Source organism: Chrysochloris asiatica, unplaced genomic scaffold (assembly GCF_000296735.1).
Source record: "Chrysochloris asiatica unplaced genomic scaffold, ChrAsi1.0 scaffold00038, whole genome shotgun sequence".
Classification (NCBI taxonomy): domain Eukaryota; kingdom Metazoa; phylum Chordata; class Mammalia; order Afrosoricida; family Chrysochloridae; genus Chrysochloris; species Chrysochloris asiatica.
The window spans coordinates 6,539,988-6,559,576 of NW_006408556.1; the positions used below are offsets into that span (position 1 = coordinate 6,539,988).

Consider the following 19,589-nt stretch of genomic DNA (forward strand, 5'->3'; position numbering starts at 1 on the left):
ACCACCTGCCCTGATGTCTCCTAGGGAAGCGACCCGTTTGTTCCTGTAGTAACCATCCATCTGCCTCCATTGTTTCGTATTTTTCCTGTAGGTCTTTCATTCGAAAAGTATCTTTTGTTCTTCTCGCTGCTCCAGACTGGTCAGCTCGACCTTTCAAGTGGAGATTTCTCATCTCTGGTGATCTGGATGTGGTTCCGGTTTCTACCTATAGTTTTATGTATTGCACAGGCTCCGCAGGAAGCCAACATTCACTGGGTACACTGTAACCCCATTTTAGGTATTCCAGTCTGTTATAGGCAGAAGACGGACTTACAAGCTTTCTAGTGTGATGTTTCTGACTATTCCTTTCCTGATTGTTCCTCTTGAAGACGAGTATTGAGAGATTTGTTTTCAAGCTCACTGATTCTCCTTCCATTGATGCAATTCTACTTCTTTATCCTTTCAATGTAATATCTATTTCTGAAGTCTGAGTATTACTCTTCTGGCTTCCTAATTGCTGTTTTTCATTTATTTTGTCCGTTTGTTCTTGTATTGTTTTCTGAATTCTTCCTTTTGTTAATCTGTAATTGAAGGTACCTAAATAGCATTCTTTTAAATTCCTTATCAAGTAGATCTGATTCCATCTCTGGTATTATATTTTCTGACTCTGTGTTTTGTTCCCTTGTTTGAAGCACTCTGTCTTGTTTCTTTACATAAGCTGAAATTGCCTGTTTTTCCCAAGACGTTGTGGTGTCACTGTATTTATATTTGATTGATGATTACATGTTGGTCTGTTCTCAGACACTTGCCACCTGTCTCCTGGTGGATGTGACAGAGACTGGAAGGAAGTCTGAACACAGGAAGTCCGGTTCACTGTTTGTGAATTCACACACCTCTGGAAGGAACCCAGGCAGAGGCTGTGCAGCAGGAGATGCCATGGGCTGTTGTGTTTGTGATGGTGAGACTGGCTATGCCTTGGCTACCAGGAGGGCAAGAGAACAAGGGAAAACTGCCCCCCTCTTGTCTCCTACCTTCAGCCTAGCCCTATGTCCCAGACGGCTGTGTCAGCAGCCACTTGCAAAAGCTGAAGATGACTGTGCTACTCTAGCTAGCTGCTGACCGCCCGCCTGTATTTCTTCTTTCGTGCTACTTCTGTCCAGCTTCCTCTTCTAGTCTACACTCAGTCCACTCTCTGCCCTGTCTTCTGAAGCTCAGGGTTCCAGGACCACCGTCTGTATCTGTTTCACTTGTTCTCCCATGTCTTAGTTGCAGAGGGTCTGCTCAACGTGTCTCCTTACTCTGCCATCTTGCCCTGGCTCCTCAGCTTTCTTAAGAGAGCAGTACAATTGATCTATTGAGATTTGGGAGTTGCCTTTGGCAATAGAGGATCCTTGGTGGCCTAGTGGTTAAAGTGCTTGACTGCTAACCACAAGGTTGGTAGTTTAAACCCACCAGTTGCTACACAGGAGTAGAATGTGGCAGTCACTGCCATAAAGACTACAACCTTGGGAAGCCTACAGTTCCACTTTGTTCTATGTTATTGCTGTTAAGTGCCATGTAGTCAGTTCAACTCATAGTGACCCTATGTAGGAGTCGCTATGAGTCAAACTGATAAGTTTGAACCACCAACCTTGTGGTTAACCATCCAATGCTTATCCTACAGTCCCACACCAGGACGGCACTCTGTCCTATAGGGTCACTCTAAGTTGAAACGGATTTAAGGGTAATGATTTGGTTCAGGAAAGGAACCCTGAAGGCCCAGTGGTTATGTGCTAGGCTGCTAACCAAAAGGTCAGTGGTTTGAACAGTCCACTTCCACAAAGGTGGTGGTGGTGGTTGTGTGCCGTTGAGTTGGTTTGAAATCATAGTAAAGGGTATCAGAGAGCAACTGGTGGGCTTGAATTGCCGACTTTGCAGTTAGCAGTCCAGTGCTTATTCTACAGCACCACAGAGCTGTGGAAATCTTATGGGGGCAGATCTACTTTGTCTCTTAGGTCATTGTGTGGTGGTGGTAGTGTTCCATGGAGTCGGATCTGACTCATAGTGAGCCTGTTTAGCATTTCTGAGGCTATAAATTTTTATGGGAGCAGAAAGTCTCTTCTTTCTCCCATGGAGCTGCTGGTAGATTTGAACTGTTGACCTTGCCATTTGTAGCCCAACTCATAACCCACTATCCTACCAATACTCTGACAGCAAATAGTAGTTTCCTACAATAGTAGTAAAGGATGGTGGTGGTGGTATGCCGTTGGGTCGGTTCCAATTCATAGTTACCCCATGTAGGGTTTCTGAGACTAAATCTTTACGGGATTTACATTATCTTTCTCCCACAGAATGGCTGGTAGTTTCAAACTGCTGAACTTGAAGTTAGGTAACCACTATGATACTAGAGTTTCTTGTAGTAAAGGATAAGCCTGTTGTTGTTAAGTCCCATCAAGTTAGTTCTGACTCCTAGTGACCTTGTATAGGGTTTCCAAGGAGTAGTTGGTAAGTTTGAACTGCTGACCTTGTGGTTAGCAGTCCAATGCTTATCCAGTGCCACACCAGGACGCACTAGGAACGTGTTAATCCTTTCTTTAATCTACATTTGAAGTCAGCTGCTGGCATGACGTCTCAGTAACAGTATCGTACCAGTTAAAAATAATCCTTGCAGCTGTTGTTCTGATTAGATATTTAATTATCTTTTTAGCTGCCATTCATACTTTAATATCAAGGTTTTATTTACTTTCTGCTGGCACCCATTCCATTACTACCTCAACCCCATTAATCCTATCAAACACCATACCTTCCTTTGATAAAATGTGCGCTCTCATCTTGGTAGTTGGTTGACCAGCCCCACCTGCTGACCAGTGGAACCATTGCTGACCCGTAGCATTTGTGCAGTAAAGTATGGACTTATCTGTTCTTTCTAGTCATGGCAGGTCTGTGCTCAGTCTCACTTGTAACAGACTTCCTATGGGTTTTTGGTACCTTCTCCTAGACCAATGAAGGTGGTGGGGTTTCTTCTTATTATAGTGTTAAGGAACCCTGATGTGGTACTGTAAGTAAGCACTGGACTGCTAACTGCAAAGTCGGCAATTCAAGCCCCAAAAACTCTATACAGAGTCACTGTGAGTCAAACCAACTTGACAACCTTTGTGGTAAAATACAGATACCAAAAAAAGTTGTCAAGTTGCCATTTTAACAATATTTAGGTATATAATTGGGTAACATTAATTACACTCACCATATTGTGCAACTATTACTGCTCCCTTTTCCATAGGTTTTCCCTCACTCAAGGTTTTCTTCCCTCATGGAGCAGATCAACCAGTTACCCTCATCATCCTGGGTGGGTCTCACCATCTAAACTCACGGAACAATCGTGGGGGCTCTGCCTCACAGAATTATGAGAGCCACATGCCACAGCGGTGCTATTTGGCCTCTCCCTTCTCTTCTCCTCTACCTATTATATACCTCCACTGTCTCTTTTATTAGTTAGTATTTGAGCTTTTTTCATGCATTGTGTCATGTCTGTTGTCAAACAGTTGAAAACAGGGCTCCCTTCTGAATTGATGGAGAAGTTGTTTCTAGCTAGTCTAGAGCTGACTTCTAGCTAGCTTCTGTATCTGCAGGGGCCAGCTGCTCCCATAGAAGTGGATTCTGTGGATAAACCAGCTGTGCCGGCATCTAATCGTGACAGTGTTGGAGGTCACCCATGAGGAGATCATATGATCGTTGAAACTGTGGAAGACCCCTAGAGACTCACCTCTACAGATCTTTTTTTTTTTAATGTTTTATTGTGCATTATGTGATAGTTTACATGGGAGAACATTAGCTTTGCATTCATCCTTTCGAATATCATTTCATTGCTATGGTTACAATCTCCTCCATGCATCATCAAACAACCAAAGGGTATGCCCTGCCAAGCCTGCCCCCCGGTCGTCGGCGCACAGCCCCTCTCCCTGTCTGGGTCTAGAGTCCCTGACCGCTCCATCTCTCCACATAATCGTTTCTGTCTCCATCTCTGGTGTCACTGCTTCTCTGGGAAGGGTTTCACACTCCTCTCTTCTCCCTTGATGGTTCCAGGGACTCCTAGACTGCAAAAGTCATTCACTCCCCTCCTTTTGCTACAAAACATCCACCTTTACATTTCCAACCCTCGCAGTCAGTCCTGATAACAATTATTCACCATTGGACCTACATCCCCATCTCCTTTCATTAGCCCTGCCCAGACAAATCGGATACTACTCAGTGGAGATTCTACCTTCCTCCATACCTTCTGGATCTAGGCTCCCTCTTGAAAGCTTGTAAGCCAGTCACTTTGTGCCTTTGTAGCCCCCCATTTTGGGTAGCCAATGTCCAAATTGCCCATCCCTGTCTAATCTGTGTACTGAGTGGGTGGGAATGATCCTCACTGTAAAGATTTGTTCCCTCTTTTGAGCTACTGCATCCATAGGTGTAGGTCAAGTTCATCAAATTGTATCAGATTACTCTTTTTTTCCTTTTCTTTCTTCTTCTAGTTGAGCTCTGATCATCCAGTTATTGAAGCCAGGTCAAGTGGGTATTATGTGCAGGTGTGGGTGTTCTTATGCATATGCCTTCTCTTCTTATCAGCTGGACGCTTCACTCTCCACTCTAGTCCTCTGTGGCTATGTGACTGACTCTGGGCCCAAGAGTCTCCAGGTCTTACCACACTGCTGGCCAAGAGTCTGTTGAACGTTGTAGGGCTTAGCTCGCAGCTTCATTGCTGTTTTTCCCTCACTTCCTCTTATCGGTGACAAACATGGTCACCAATCAGAGCATGTATTCCCATTGAGTCTTGGTCTTGGAAAAGGGTTTGCCCTCAGGGGACCCAACCACTTTCCTTGATGTCTCCTGGGTGAGCAACTTGCTTGTTCTTGTAGTAATCAGTTGGACTGCCAATATTGTTTTGTAGTTTTCCTGTCGGTCTTTCTTTCAAGAAGTATCTTCTGTTCTTCTAGCTGCTCCAGGCTGGTTACAGATCTTTTAGACGTAGGTTGTTGGTTGTTGTTGGTAAGTACCCTGGAGTCGGTTCTGACTCATAGTGACCCTACACAGGGTTTCCAAGGATGTAAATTTTTATGGGAGCAGAATGCCTTACCTTTTTCCCATGGAACCGCTGTTAGTTTTGAACTGTTGACCTTGAGGTTGGCAGCCCAACTTGTAACCACTACACTACCAGAGCTCCTTGGTACTATCAATCCAGCTCTGAGCATATTGAGAACCAGTATAGTTAACAATGTGATCATCATCCAAAGAAGTGCTCAGTAGCACTGTAGAAGTGACACATGTGAGGAAGGCATGTAGAAAAGCTGGCCGCCTCGTTCATCCAGCACGGTGCCTGGCAGTTTTCTTCAGTGGAAAAGGAAACAGCAAGTATTAAACAACTTCTTACCCCTCTTCTCCCGTGAAACAGTGTAGTAGGATATTTGTGTCATATTTAACTTAGAAGCATGATAGCAATGGAACTTTCAGATGAAAGGTCTTTCCAGACCTCTGAGTCCTGTGTTCCAGTTCCTTGTGGAACATTTCCACTTGAATGTGTTATAGATGGTCAGTTAGGATTAGTTTGACTGTATGTGACAGGCAACCCCCAAAAATAATGACTTAAGCATTTTGGTCTTGAATGTACAGTAGCTAAAGTGAATGGGAGAAATGGTGAAGTAAAAGAGCTGAACAAACAATTTCAAGGGGTGATTTGGGTTTGGATCTCTTTTATGTGAACTTGGTCTTATGGTCACATATGTCTGCAAGTGAAGCTGGGAAACACCATTCATTTTTACTCCAGGAATATATAGATAAATCAGGAAAGGTTTTATTCTTTCAATCTGTATTATACTTACTCAATCTGTACACTAAATAAATAATCTGAGAAACTGGATTATATGAAGAAGACCCTGGCATCAGGATAGGAGGAAGACTCATTAGCAACCTTTAATATGTAGATGATACAACTTTGCTTGCTGAAAGCAAAGAGGACTTGAAATACTTACTGATGAAGATCAAGGACCACAGCCTTCACTATGGGTTGCGTCTCAATGTAAAGAAAACAAAAATCTTCACAACTGAAACAATAAGCAGCATCATAATAAATGGAGAACAGATTGAAGTTGTCAAAGACTTCATTTTGGTTGGATCCACAATCAATACTCATGGAAGCAGCAATCAAGAAATCATGTATTTGCCTTAGGCAAATCTGCTACACCAAGACCTTTACAATGTTCCAGAGCTACGGTGTCAGCTTGAGGACTAAGGTGCACATGACCCACGCTATGATATTTTCAGTAACCTCATATGCAACTGAAAGTTGGGCAGTGAATAAGGAAGATCGCATAGCAGAATTCATGCATTTGAGTTATAGTGTTAGAGGAGAATATTAAAAATACCATGTACTGCCAGAAGAACAAACAAATCTGTGTTGGAAAAAGATCAGTTAGAATGCTCCTTAAAAATCAAGATGTTGAGACTTGGTCTCTCATACTTCAAACATATTGTCATACGGGAACTGTTGTGGAGAAGGGCATTATGCTTGGTAAAAGGAGGGTCATCGAAAAAGAGGAAGACCTTCCTCACCCCCCAGTGAGATGGACTTTCACAGGAGCAGCGGTAATGGGCTCAAGCCTGGTAGCAGTTGTGAGGATGGCACAGGACCAGACTGTATTTCATTCTGTTGTGCACAGGGTCGCTGTGAGTCAGGGCTGATTTGAATGCACCTAACAAGCTGCTCCTCGGAAACCCTTACAGGGTCACTATGGGTCGGAATTGACTCAATGGCACTGTACAACAACAACAACAACCATTAGGCAAATCTGCTGCACAAGACCTTTTCAAAGTGCTGAAGAGCAAAGATGTCAGCTTGAGGACTAAGGTGAGCCTGACCCAAGCCATGGTATTTTCAATAACCTCATATGCATGAGAAAGCTGGACTGAATAAGGAAGACCGTAGAAGAATTGATGCTTTTGAGTTATGGTGTAGGAGAATATTGAAAGTGCCATGGGCTGCCAAAAGAACCAACAGATCCGTTTTGGAAGAAGTGCAGCTAGAGTGCTCCTTGGAGGCCATGATGGCCAAACTTAAATTTCTCATACTTCAGACATATTGTCAGGAGGGACCAGTCGCTGAAGAAGAATATCATGTTTGGTAAGGTGGAGGGTCAGAGAAAAAGAGGAAGGCCCCCAGCAAGATGGATTGGCCAACTGGCAACATGGACTCAAGCGTGGCAACAGTAGCGAGGTTGGCCCAGGATCGGGCAGTATTTCGTTCTGCTGTGCATAAGGTCACTATGACTTGGTACCGACTAGATGGCACCTGATAACAACAACAACCACAAAAGTACCCTGATGGTCCCTGTCATCAAGGAGGCAGAGACAGTCAGCCATTAGTGCAGCTGGCCATCTTTGCTACCCCTCAGCTCCTCAGACTCCGTGTATACAAAACCTGACTCCTTCCCTCTCCACACCCAGCACTCTTTTCTCTCAGCTCCCAGCATCTCCTGTCACATAGTCAGACATGCTAAGAATCATTCGTGAGTCTCCTTCCTTTTTCCTCCATAGCTAATCAGTTACACAAAGCTCTGGTGATTTTTTTGTCCTGTTTCTTGAGTCAGTTCTCCCTCTCCATTTTGTCTGTGACTGTCATAGGTCAGGGTTGGATTGCTGAAATGGGCAAGCATGTTTTCCCATTTTTGGTTTATCCTTTTCAGGATCATTCTATTACCTACAGGATACAATGTCCTCGTCCTCTCACTTGGTATTATGCAAGGCTACGTGTGAGCTGCATCCCTTAAACTCAGCCATCCAAAATTGACATTTATAGCCTAAAGCCTTGTCCTGCATCATCCTTTTATCCCCTGAGCTAATTCTTGTGCACTTTTTAAGACTCCTCTTCCTCCTGGAAGCATGTCCTGAGACTCCTCCCAACCCCACCACCCAGATAATATTTCTTTCTTAGCACTTTACCACATCAGTTATTGTTCATATTGTCTCTGGTCCTCAGCTACTGACTGTATGACTCTTTGAGGCCTTCATTGTGTTGTTCAAAATAGGCATTTTACACATGTCTAGATGAATAGGAGCTCTGGTAGCTTAGTGGTTACGAATCGAGCTGCGAACCTTAAGATCAGCGGTTCGAAACTACCAGCCGCTCCGTGGGAGAAAGATGAGGCTTTCTACTCCCGTAAAGATTTACACCCTCGGAAATCCTGTACAGGGTCACTATGGGTCAGAACCGACTCGACGGCACTTAACAACAACAACAGATGAATAAGAAAATTTTAAATTTTTGATTCAGGAAATAAAATTTTTGATTCAGGAAATAAAATTGTTTTTCTGGAGTTGGCCACTAGAGGGCAGTAGATCACAGTGTTTTAAATGCAGGACTAGTCAAAAGTTCTCTTGACTGAGGGATGAAGATGGAGTACCACCATTCCATTCATTCAGTAAATACATATCGAGCACCTGTGTTGTTCCAGGTACTTCTTTAGGCACTGAGGATATAGCTATAATCAAAGTAGACCAAAACCCCAACTTTCTACTTCTGCATTCAAGAAAAATGAAAGCAGAAAAAAAAATATCACTCCCAAAAGATGTATATAACAATATTCATAGCAATTTTCTTCATATAGACAAAATATGGAAATGATCCAAATATACTTTAATAGAGCAGATACCCCCCTTTTTTTTTCAAGTTTTTATTGTGAATTGAGTGCTAGTTTACATGAGAGAACTTCAGCTTTACATTCATCGTGTCATGTTTCGTTTCATTGAAATGATTACAGTCCCCTCCATGTATCATCATTCAACAGCATTTGCTTCCATTCTCTTTGGGGTTTTTTTGGATGTACACCAAAGCACTCAGGAATATATATAACCATTCAAACAACCAAGGGGTACACCCCGCAAGCCTGCACCCTGGCTGCCAGCACACAGCCCCTCCCCCTCCCTGAGTCCAGATTCCCCAGCCATAGAGCAGATACTTTTATAATGGAATAGTATTCAGTAATCAAAAGGAACAAACTACTGATAAATGCAATAATATGAAAGACTCTCAAAAAACATTATGTTGAACAAAAGAAGCCAGAATCAGAAAAGTACATATTGTATGATTCCTTTTATCTATAGTTCAAAAATAGGCAAAACTAATCTATGGCAATGGAGTCCTGGTGTGGCTCTGTGGATTGATGTGCTAGACTGCAAGGTCATTTGAATCTCAAGGTTGGCAGTTCTAATTCACCAGCCGCTCCTAGGAAACCCTGTACAGGATCATTATGGATGAGAAGAAACTTGATGGCACTTAACAACAACAACAATCCGTGGCAATAGAAATCAGAACAATGGTTGCATCTGGTGGGAGAATGACTGGGAAGAGGTATAAGGAGGCTTTTCTGGGGTGAGGGAACTATTTTCTATTTGGAGTATTGTGTGTTTTTTTATTATTGTTTAGAATCTACACAGCAAAATGTACACCAATAAACAGCTTCTACATGTACAATATAGTGACATCGATTGTATTTTTCTTATTGTGCAACCATGATCACCCTCCTTTTTCTGAGTTGTTCCTCCCACAATATAAATTCACTGCCCCTTTAAGGTTCCCGTCTAATCTTTCAAATTTGTTCTTGTCAATTTGATTCCATATCAGTAATTCTTAAAAGAGCATAATGCTTAAGGCAGGCATTTTTTACTAGTTAAGCAAAACTATTGTTTACTTTAAAGAAGATGTAAAGGGTTATTTTTAGTTTACAGCCTAAAGATTGTGTCAGGATAATAGTCTCAGTCTCAGGGATTCATCCGGCCTCATGGCTCCAGAAATTGTAGCTTCTATGAGAATTTGAAGTTCTGTATTGCATTTCCCCCCTTTTGATCAGATTCTTTTGTAGTATCTGTGATCAAAATGTTCAGTAATGGTGGCTGAGCACCATCCAGTTCTTCTGATTGTTGTTGTTTGTTAAGTGCCGTTAAGTTGGATCCAACCCATAGCAGCCCTGGATAGGGTTTCTGAAGAGCAGCTGGTGAGCTTGAACTGCCGACCTTGCGGTTCAAACTGACTGTGTAGTCCAGCACATTAACCCACAGCGCCATACCAGGACTCCAAGTTCTTCTGGTATAATGGGGTATTTTTTACGTATGTCCATGTATCATGGACTGTCAGTGTGATACTGTAGGATCATCAGTACTGGACTGCAAACAAGGTCAGCAGTTCACTAGGAGTCGAAACTGACTTGACGGTGCTTAAAACAACAATGTACATGTGTCACACCTTAAGGAACTATGCATTTATATGTAGTTTACTGTATGTAGATTTTAATACCTTTTTGAAAAATCTCTTAGAATGGTGGGAAAAAACAGACAATATAAAAAAAAAAAAAAAGTAAAGTATTTGTTGAATTGTGATAAGTTTTAGGGAATAAACAAAGCAAGAAAGGAAGACAGAGCCATGCCATGCTAACTGGTGTGGGAAAGAGAGGCAGGCTGCCACTATAAATAAGGTAGTGAGCCAAGACGTAAAGAAGGTACGGGGAAGAGTCCTACAGTGAAAAGAAGGTACTGCTAAGTGACCTCCCACATAACTAGGTCGTGGACCCTCGTTTATTCAGATTATTCTCAAAGTCTATCCTCTTAGTTCATGGTTGACATTGTTCTCCATTCCATGTGTGACTCTGTGTGCAATACCTGTTCTATCAATCCTTCGCTTTTCTGGTGGTTTGGTATAAGGCCAAACATGAAAATAAACAGTCTTTCAGAATAGGGTTGTTGTTGTTAAGTGCCTTCGAGTTGGTTCCGACTCATCGTGACCCTATATAGGGTTTCCCAGGGGCAGCTCGTGGGTTTGCCCCGCCATCCTTGTGGTTAGCAATCCAGTGATTATTCTACAGCACCACACCAGGACTCCAGAGTGACGGTAGGTTTTCATTAATGTCCCAAGAGGACATCCCTTTTTTGGGTTTGATTTTAATTTTATGATGGTAAAATATAAGGGAATGTCAAAAAATTAGTGAAAAAATTCCATTCTCTTTCAGTTCCACTTTCCATGAACTTTTTTAAGCATGCTTGTTGTATATATAACAACATTTTTTGCCGTTTTAACTATTTTTAAGTGTCAATTGCTTTCACCATCCTGTGTAACCATTATCACTGTCCATTTCCAAAAGTTTTCATCACCCCAAACAAAAACTCAGCACCTATTAAGCAATAACTCACCATTCCTCCCCTTTCCCTAGCTCCTGGTAACCACAAATAAACTTGGATGTTTCTACATTTGCCTACTCGAGATATTTCATATAAGTGGGATCTTACAGAATTTGTCCTTTTGTGCCTGGCTTATTTCACTCAACATAATGTTTTCAAGGTTCATCCATGATGTAGTATGCATCAGGACTTTAATTTTTTATGAATAATATCCCATTGTATGTATCACAGAGCTTCAACAGTTCCTGGAAAAATTCCATGATCTAATTCATTTTTTCCGTGAACTTTTTGGAGTCATGTCATCTATACTACATTTTGTTTATCCACTCATCTGTTGATGGACACTTGGCTGTTGTGAATCATAATGTAGTAAACATTGGTGTGAGTACAAGTACTGAATCCTTGCTTTCAAGTCTTTTGTGTTTGTACCCAGGAGGGTAATTACTGGACCATATGGTAATTCTGTCATTAACTTTTTGATGAACTCACCAAACTGTTTTTCACAGAAATTCACTGTTTTACATTGCCACCCTTTTTAGTTTTTTTAAATGTGAACTTTATATCGAAGTGTACCATACATTTAGAAAAATGCATATGTCAGACATGCATAGTTCAATGAATTTCCCCCAAATAAATGCAGCACCTGCATAAGCAGCACCCATACCAAGATATGGAACCCTTCTAGCACTCTTGAGGTTCTCTTGTGTTTCCTTCCAGTTCCTACTGCAGTTCCTGCCACCACCACCCCCCAACAAGGGGAACTACTTTCCTGATTTATAAGACCTATTTCGTTTTGTTGCTTTCTAAATTTTATATAAATTAAATCACATAGTCAGGATATTCCATTTTTCATTTTAATGCTCTTGGTTTTGAAGGAATTAGGGCATGGAGTTGATGCTGAGTTCTTTCATTTCTACCTTACTAGGAGCTCTGGTGTGCTGCTGTAGGATAAGCACTGAACTATTAACCTCAAGGTCAACGGTTCAAACCCACAGCTGCTCTCCAGAAACCCTATGAGTTGGAATTGACTCAACAGCACTTAACAACAACAACAATATCCTTTCCCACAAGATAGCCATCTTCATGGATAAAGCAGCCTGTTATCTGATAGACCTTTGAGACATATTTGAAGCTCTTCCAGCAACAGACATGTATGTGGAGACAGCTCAGCCACAATGCTGAGCTGAGCTACTTCCCGCTAACACGCAAGCCCAGTGTGTGCATTTGGTACAGTATCCGGTGCTGGATTGCCCATTATAGGAGGCAAGTTCTCCAAGAGCAAGTTGTGCTTGTCGTCTCTGAGACTCAAGACTTAGCCTGCTGTCTGTCTCTGGCAGTGAGCAGAGCAGCTCTCTCTATCTCTGTCTCTCTGTCTGTGTCTCCAGTGAGAACTTGTAACAAAGCAGAAGTTGAGATAGCCAGCATGTTCCACATATCTGAGCCTAGACAAGGAGCTTATGTATGTTTGACTTTGGCATTGGGTACCCTGGACTCCCCAGAGCCTGGTAAGATCCACAATGCCGTGGTGACATGCAGCTAGTCTCTTAGGGCAGGATCTAGTATAATACATGTGCTGGACCTTGTCCCTCCTTGCCCCCATAACCTGAATATTCATATAGTTTGGGTGCATATAGTCTGAGATCTACAGCTGGTGCCAAGAGGCTATGTTAACCAGCAGTCTCTAGTTTCCTAAGTAAAAGTAACACAGGAATCTGAGGAAAATCAGTGGTATTTTGGTTTTTTAATTAATTTTACCCACAACATCATACCACACACATTCACACAGGCTACCCCCCAGCTGAGTAGTATACAGTCAGAGTTCCTTTATAATTCCAAGTTAATATGTGGCTTTTAGTCCCTCCAGATTGACAGGCACAGTGTCGAGAAGGGCTCTATGGTCTACTGCTTCCCAACCTTTTCAAAACAGCCCGCCTTCTCCTCATGAAATAGAGCCGCCTTCCTGTGGGTCTTTTCTCAGTAGCCTGCTCAGAATCAGTCTTTGACCTTCTCCCTGGAGCACGGTATCCTCTCTGTGTCAGTAGACTGGCTTTCCCAGTGGAGCGGAGTGGCCTCTCCACCCTCCAGAGGTTTGTGGTGCTGTCATTGCCTCAGTTACTCCCGCCAAGTCCTTGCCTGAAAATGCCAGCTGAATAATACCAACCTAAGGGTTATTCTGCACTGAGCTACTTCAACATTATTGTACACAGATGAGAGCAAATGAGTTCCTTCATGCTATTCTTAAGGCAGTGTTTTTCTAGATGAAATGTGTAAGCTCCTGTTGTATAAAATTCTGTAGACTTATGACCGAAAATATTTCTATTTTTCCTCTTCTCAGTCAGTTTCCTTTTGTGGTCAGAAAATATGCAGGATTTTTTAGTGAGTCCAGCTTTAAAAAGAAGAAAAGAAGACATGATTTAGGTAGGTTGGAGGCTCTAGAAAATAGAAACCGCATCCGCAGTCTAATGCCTTGAACCCTCCTGCTCCTGCCAGTCAGGTGGAATCCTTCTGACTTCACTGGTTACAAAACCTAGAAATTTCCCCGGAGTCACAGATGCCTCCATGGAAACTCCTGAAGCATGAATGGACAAGTTACCAATTTAGCAAAATCAATCTTGCCCAAATTATCAGCGAGTTCTCAGGAAGATCAGGAGTTGACTGGAACCGCCACTCTATACATTTTATGAGCTAGTAAACAACCCTTGTCAAGTCCAGAGTGGGCGATTTGATTTTTATAAAGAACGTTGGTTGTCTTCTTTTTGGATACTTTGCCTCTTAAAATAGCAATAACATAGCCTTCAAAATCCTACTGCCTCCTGCCTGGGTCCTGGCTGCCATATGCTCTGTACAGACAACGGAAGACTCGGCCCTCACTGGAGGCTGCACTGCTGGCCTGGTTTCCCATTCTGGCTTCAATTATGTGTTGACTGCCCTCAAGTGGGTCGTCTAATGATCCTCTGAACAGATTGTTTATGCTGAATGAAGCCCGTCAGAGAGCATTTGGGCTCCTCTTTCTCTGAGTTGTTTTGTTGGTGTACCCAACTCACAGCTTTTTTTTGACTGAATGTGTGAATTTCTTCTGCCTAGCAGGCAGAAAAACAGACCTCAACCCTCCCTCCTACTCTGACATTCTAGGGAACCATCTCACTGCTTGTGAAAGAAAAGAAGCTAATGGGAAGACTAGGTGTTCTTAGGGCAGAACGTGGGCATGTAGCAGCCCCAATTTAAGGCCCCCAAGTATGGTTCAGCATCTTGTCTGTTGATCTTTTTGCTCCCTGAATAATTAAACATTTGGAATTGGTTCAGTTCCGGAGATTGACATCTTTATTAATGGTCAGATTTTCTGTTTTCTAAAATCACATTACAGATAACATTTTCCTCCTCAAGACCAAAAGGTGGAAGTGGAAAGCTTTGAAAATTAACCTATTTATAAGGTACATTTTAGGATGATAGTTAGGGCTTGGTTATCATCTGGGATGATGCTCATATTAACTTTGGCTGTGAAAAACACAGATCCAAATTACAGTGGCTTGAACAAGAGTTTTTCATTGTATAATAAGAAGAATGATGACTGGTAACATTTGCATTATACTTATTTTATGCCAGGCACTATTGCTAGGATTTTTCATATATTAATTCACTTAATCTTTACAGTAATCTGGGTACAGATAGTGCCACCTTAACAGATGAGGAATTGAGACACAGACAGCAAAGTCAATTATCCAAAGTCACATAACTAGCAAGTGGCAGGGCTAGGATGTGAGCTATGCCAATCTGGCTCCAGGGCCTGTGCTCTTAACTACATGCCTGTCAGTCTGACAAAAAAAAAAAAAAGCAATCCACAGGTCACCACAGCTAATAATGGCAGCTGTGTTCCACATTGTCCTCAGGGACCCCGGCTCTTTTTGCTTTGCCATCCGTGGTTTCCAGTTGCATTCCTGCTACAACGTTCTGGGATCATAGAATGTCCAAGTTGGAAAACACTTTTCAAATTATTTTGGTTGTCTGGGTCTTCACTTGGGAATTGTGCATGGTCAGAGTAAGCGGCTTTTGCCTTGAACCTTCCTAGTAGGTTTCACATTTTTTGTCCCCTGCTGTAACTCTCATCTCATGAAGGGGTTGCTGCTGCTTAGGACCAGTTAGTGGGAGCTGCCATGATGACTACTAAGGACAGGACACATCCTCTTTCCTTGTACAATTTTGCACTGCTGTTGGGAGTGAGTGAAGGCCGCTGAGGCTCGTCCTGGCATGTGGCTTAGCAGTACCAGTTGGGTTAGGTCTGCATGAACCTGTGACCCAGTACAGTTCCTGTATGGGATTGAAGGAGACAGACAGTTCCTTGTGGCATTGCTTGTAGTACTGGGAGTTAGAGGCAACATGGGTATCCATCCCTAGGGGAATGGATATATAAACTCAACTCTTGTGGAGGTGTACCGTGGAAGGATCTCAGAGTTATAATATAATATGAAGCACAAAGAAAAAGGAAAATTCTAAGCTGGCTCTTAACAGCAGTTTCATTAGCTGAATTAATAATACATGTCTAGTCACCTGAAAATACTATGTAATAAATGTTTAAGCTAGATTAAAGGAAAATGATATTTCTTAAAAGATTTTTTAATGTCATTTCTCAAATGACCTTTATAGATTATATAAATTCTTAATTTCTGCAAGCTTAGTTTTGTCTTAAAAAATTTTGTATTCTTTATTGGTGATAAAAGGCAGACATAGTCAATTGTGGGTCTTCTTTTTCAAAGCAGTATGCATTTTGTTCTGATTATAAAAATTATGCTTGTTGTAGAAATCTTGAAGTCTCGTAAAGCTTAAAGAAAATAAAAATCCTTTATCCCCACCACCTAGGGATAAACAGTACAAACCTTGTGATGTATTTTGTCTTTCCTCTGTGCTTATATAAGCACACATAAATATTGTATGTGCAGTGGTTATGATTATACTATAAATATGTACCTTACTTTTTTCCTTAATGCAATGTCATTACAAATGCCTAACAGACTTTATATAAAATAACTATTGTGCCAACTGTGGACAGGCACTGTCATTAGAACATGCATACATAACTGTGACTATTGTAGTGGTTACGAATCAGGCAGGTAATCTCACGGTCAGCAGTTGGAAACTACCAGCTGTTCCACGAGAGAAAGATGAGGCTCTCTGCTCCTGTAAAGATTTACAGCCTCGGAAACCCTGTACAGGGTCGCTATGAATTGGAACCGACTCCACAGCACATAACAACAACAACAACATATGTTGAGCCGGACTTTTAGATTCTTCCCAGGATCACAGCTTCCCCAAAAGGGTTTTATTTGTTTGTTTATAATGGCTCTTGGTGCCCATAAAAATAATATTTTTTTAATTGTCTTTAAATAGGATGGTAATCTAGGTGGCATATTGTCATTGGGAGGTTGGGTTATAGGTCTTTGTAAAAATTCTCTTAAGTGGAAAGGCTGGATTCTAAATATGATTTGTTAGATGCCAGTGTCTATCTGCAGCTCAAAGGACTGCAGTGAACATCCTGTGTTCAAAATAGAGCTGGTAGATCTATGGCGAAACGCTGCCTTTGGTGTAAAACTCAAGGGCTTGGGTGTTTCCATGTGTGATCTGTGTGCTCTGGGAGCCTGTCCTGTTGGACAAAGAGTCTTTCCTATTGCATTTTCTTTCCTGTGACAGAAAGGAAGAACTTAGCACTCTTATTAGTATGGGGTTTCTACAAGAAGCTAATAGGCCATTTTTCTTTAAAAGAGGTTCCATGACTGACCAAGTTTGGAATATGCCAAATAAAGAGAGTCAAGTAGATTTATTTAATGAAGAATTTGATGCAACTTTTCAGACACTGTACCCTATGCTTTTTGTTTTGTTTTGTTTTGTACCGTATGCTTTTTATGAATCTCCAATATGGGGATATATTGTGCAACATTTCTCTACGCTTGTCTGTGGAACCTCTTTTTTTTTCTCCTTGAGTATTCTATAGGATTGGTGTTCTGCAGAACCCATCTTGGAAACTGTCAGCTTGATGGAGTTAAATCCTAGAAGCATCCACAGGTTTGGGTCTTCTATCATTTCTACATCATCACTTCTGAGTGGTCAGACAGTGAGTTTGCCTTGTCAGGATTTGGGGATTCCTTCTTTCAAGTGAACCATGGGGGATATCTGATCTCTGTTCTTCTTACTACATATAGCGGTGCTAGACAGCTCACTCAACTTCTGAAATCAAAGGAGTTTCCAGACATCTACAGGGAACTGAGTATAGCTCATTGAACATGAGGCCAGAATTACTTTTTCTAAAACAGAATGAAGAAATGCAGAGGAAAGGAAAGAGATGTTGGATCCCACAGGTGATGTGAGAGTAGCTTGTTCAGTGGTGTAATGAAATCCTCACAAAATTCTCTGGGACACATCTGTCCACCTGAAAAGGGGAGGAGAGGGACAGACCATCATTCCTTGGCATCATGTTAGCCTGGTTCTCCCTGACCTTTAAGGACTCCATTGAAGACACTAGACTCTATCTTTCTCTTTCCATTTTTTAGATAAGACCTCTGGACTTTCTTCACCTTTTGTTTTACAGAAGAGGATGTGGAGAACTTTGACGTGACCAACTTGTCTCAGGACATGCTGCGAAGCATTGAAGCGGACAGCTTTTGGTGCATGAGCAAACTACTGGATGGAATCCAGGTGAGCTGGTTCCACCTTTGTGAGGATGTCTGTCTGGGTCCAGGGCCTCCTACAGGCCTCTGGCTTCCTTAGTACTCTTCTGCATCAGATAGGGCCACACACCTAACATGACTCCTCCTCTTCCTTTTTGTTCTTTACATCTCTATCTCTTTCACAGCAACTTTCACAAAGCAATGGTCTAGTGCCATCAGGCATCTAAGGAAATCTGGCTTTGATGTCATCAGTGTATACTTCTTTCTGCTATACACTCCAAGCCACATGGATTTATCTCCACAATGTGTAGCACTGTTAAGCTTTCCCTCATAGCTAATGTTTTTATAGAAGAAAGATTACTTTCTTCTATAAAACACTGTCATCAGTCATTGGCGTTAGCTTTGGAAATACAGCTTGTGCTTTCATATGTGGTTCAGTGAACTTGAGGGGTGGAAGCACAACTATTTGAAGCCACCACTAATCCTGGACTCTGTATCATTTGCAGGATAACTACACCTTTGCTCAACCGGGAATCCAGAAGAAGGTCAAGGCACTAGAAGAGCTTGTCAGCCGAATTGATGGTAAGTTCAGAGGAAGAGGAATGCAATAGCAATAGCACAGTATGATTCCAGCATTAACCAGTCTACTTGTGGGTCCTCACCTAAGCCTTCTTCCTATCCATGACCTTCCCATTTCACCCATGCTGTTGGCAGCTCCATCATCCTGTACATCTCAACAGGAAAATGAGACTAGAACTCTACTTTTATATCAAATGCTTTTCCCCTTTATTAACTTTTTATTGTGACTTGAGGGAAGGTTAACAGACAAGATCTTCAACTTTACATTCAACAAATCATGCACTTTGTTTTATCTCAATGATTATAATCCCCTCTCTGCAACAACAGTTATCCTACTTCCTCCCAGTGGTTCCCAATGTACATCTTACATTTCACAAATGAACAAGGCAAAAATATGTACATACTGATGTACATACACAAAACAAAAAATATATATTCATTTAAATGTCCAAAGGGCACATTCCGCAAGCCATTCTTTTGCCTACAGGCACTCAGCTTTACTTAGTCCATGGGCCCAGAGCCCGCAGCTGCTCTGTCTCTCCATAGCATTGCCTCTGCCTGTCTCTGCTATCACCATTTTTCTACATAGGGTCTCATGCTTCACTGATGCTCTTCCTTCATGATGGTCCTAGGATCGTCTGTTCCTAAAATGAAAGATTAACTACTCCCCCTTACAGTTACACATCTTCTACAATTACAGTTGTGACAACAATTACTTACCATTGAATCATAAAATCCTATCACCATCATTCCCCATCCACTTTCACCAGATCCATCTGAAAAAGAAGAAAACTATTCAGTGGGGATTCTACCTTATCCCTTTCATTCTGTATATATACTCTTAATTATGTTGAGGAATTTCCCTTCAATTCTTACTTTGTTGAGTGTTGTAGTAAAATTGGTGTCAACTCTTTTCTGAATGTTTGGTAAAATTTTCCAGTAAAGCCAACTGGACTTTTTTTGTTGGGAGTTTGTTTTTGTTTTTGAATCTGGAAAGTTTTTTTGTTTTTTTTTAATGTTTTATTGTGAATTATATAATAGTTTACATGGGAGAACTTTAGTTTTACATTCATTCCATCGTATATCATCTCACTGCCATGGTTCCAATCCCCTCCATGCATCATCAACCACCCAAAGGGTATATCCCAGAAACCCCCCCCCTACACTTCCCCCTCCTCCCCCCAGTTTTCG

The 19,589-nt window shown here is 41.8% G+C and overlaps 1 protein-coding gene across 1 annotated transcript in view; it reads left to right on the forward strand.

Annotated features, from left to right (window-relative positions):
• Positions 1 to 19,589, forward strand: part of TBC1D22B (TBC1 domain family, member 22B) — a 103,757-nt gene that overhangs the window by 46,824 nt on the left and 37,344 nt on the right. The window contains exons 9-10 of the mRNA XM_006860421.1: positions 17,741 to 17,847; positions 18,326 to 18,401. Coding sequence (XP_006860483.1) covers positions 17,741 to 17,847; positions 18,326 to 18,401 — 183 coding nt within the window. The remainder of the gene's footprint in view (positions 1 to 17,740; positions 17,848 to 18,325; positions 18,402 to 19,589) is intronic.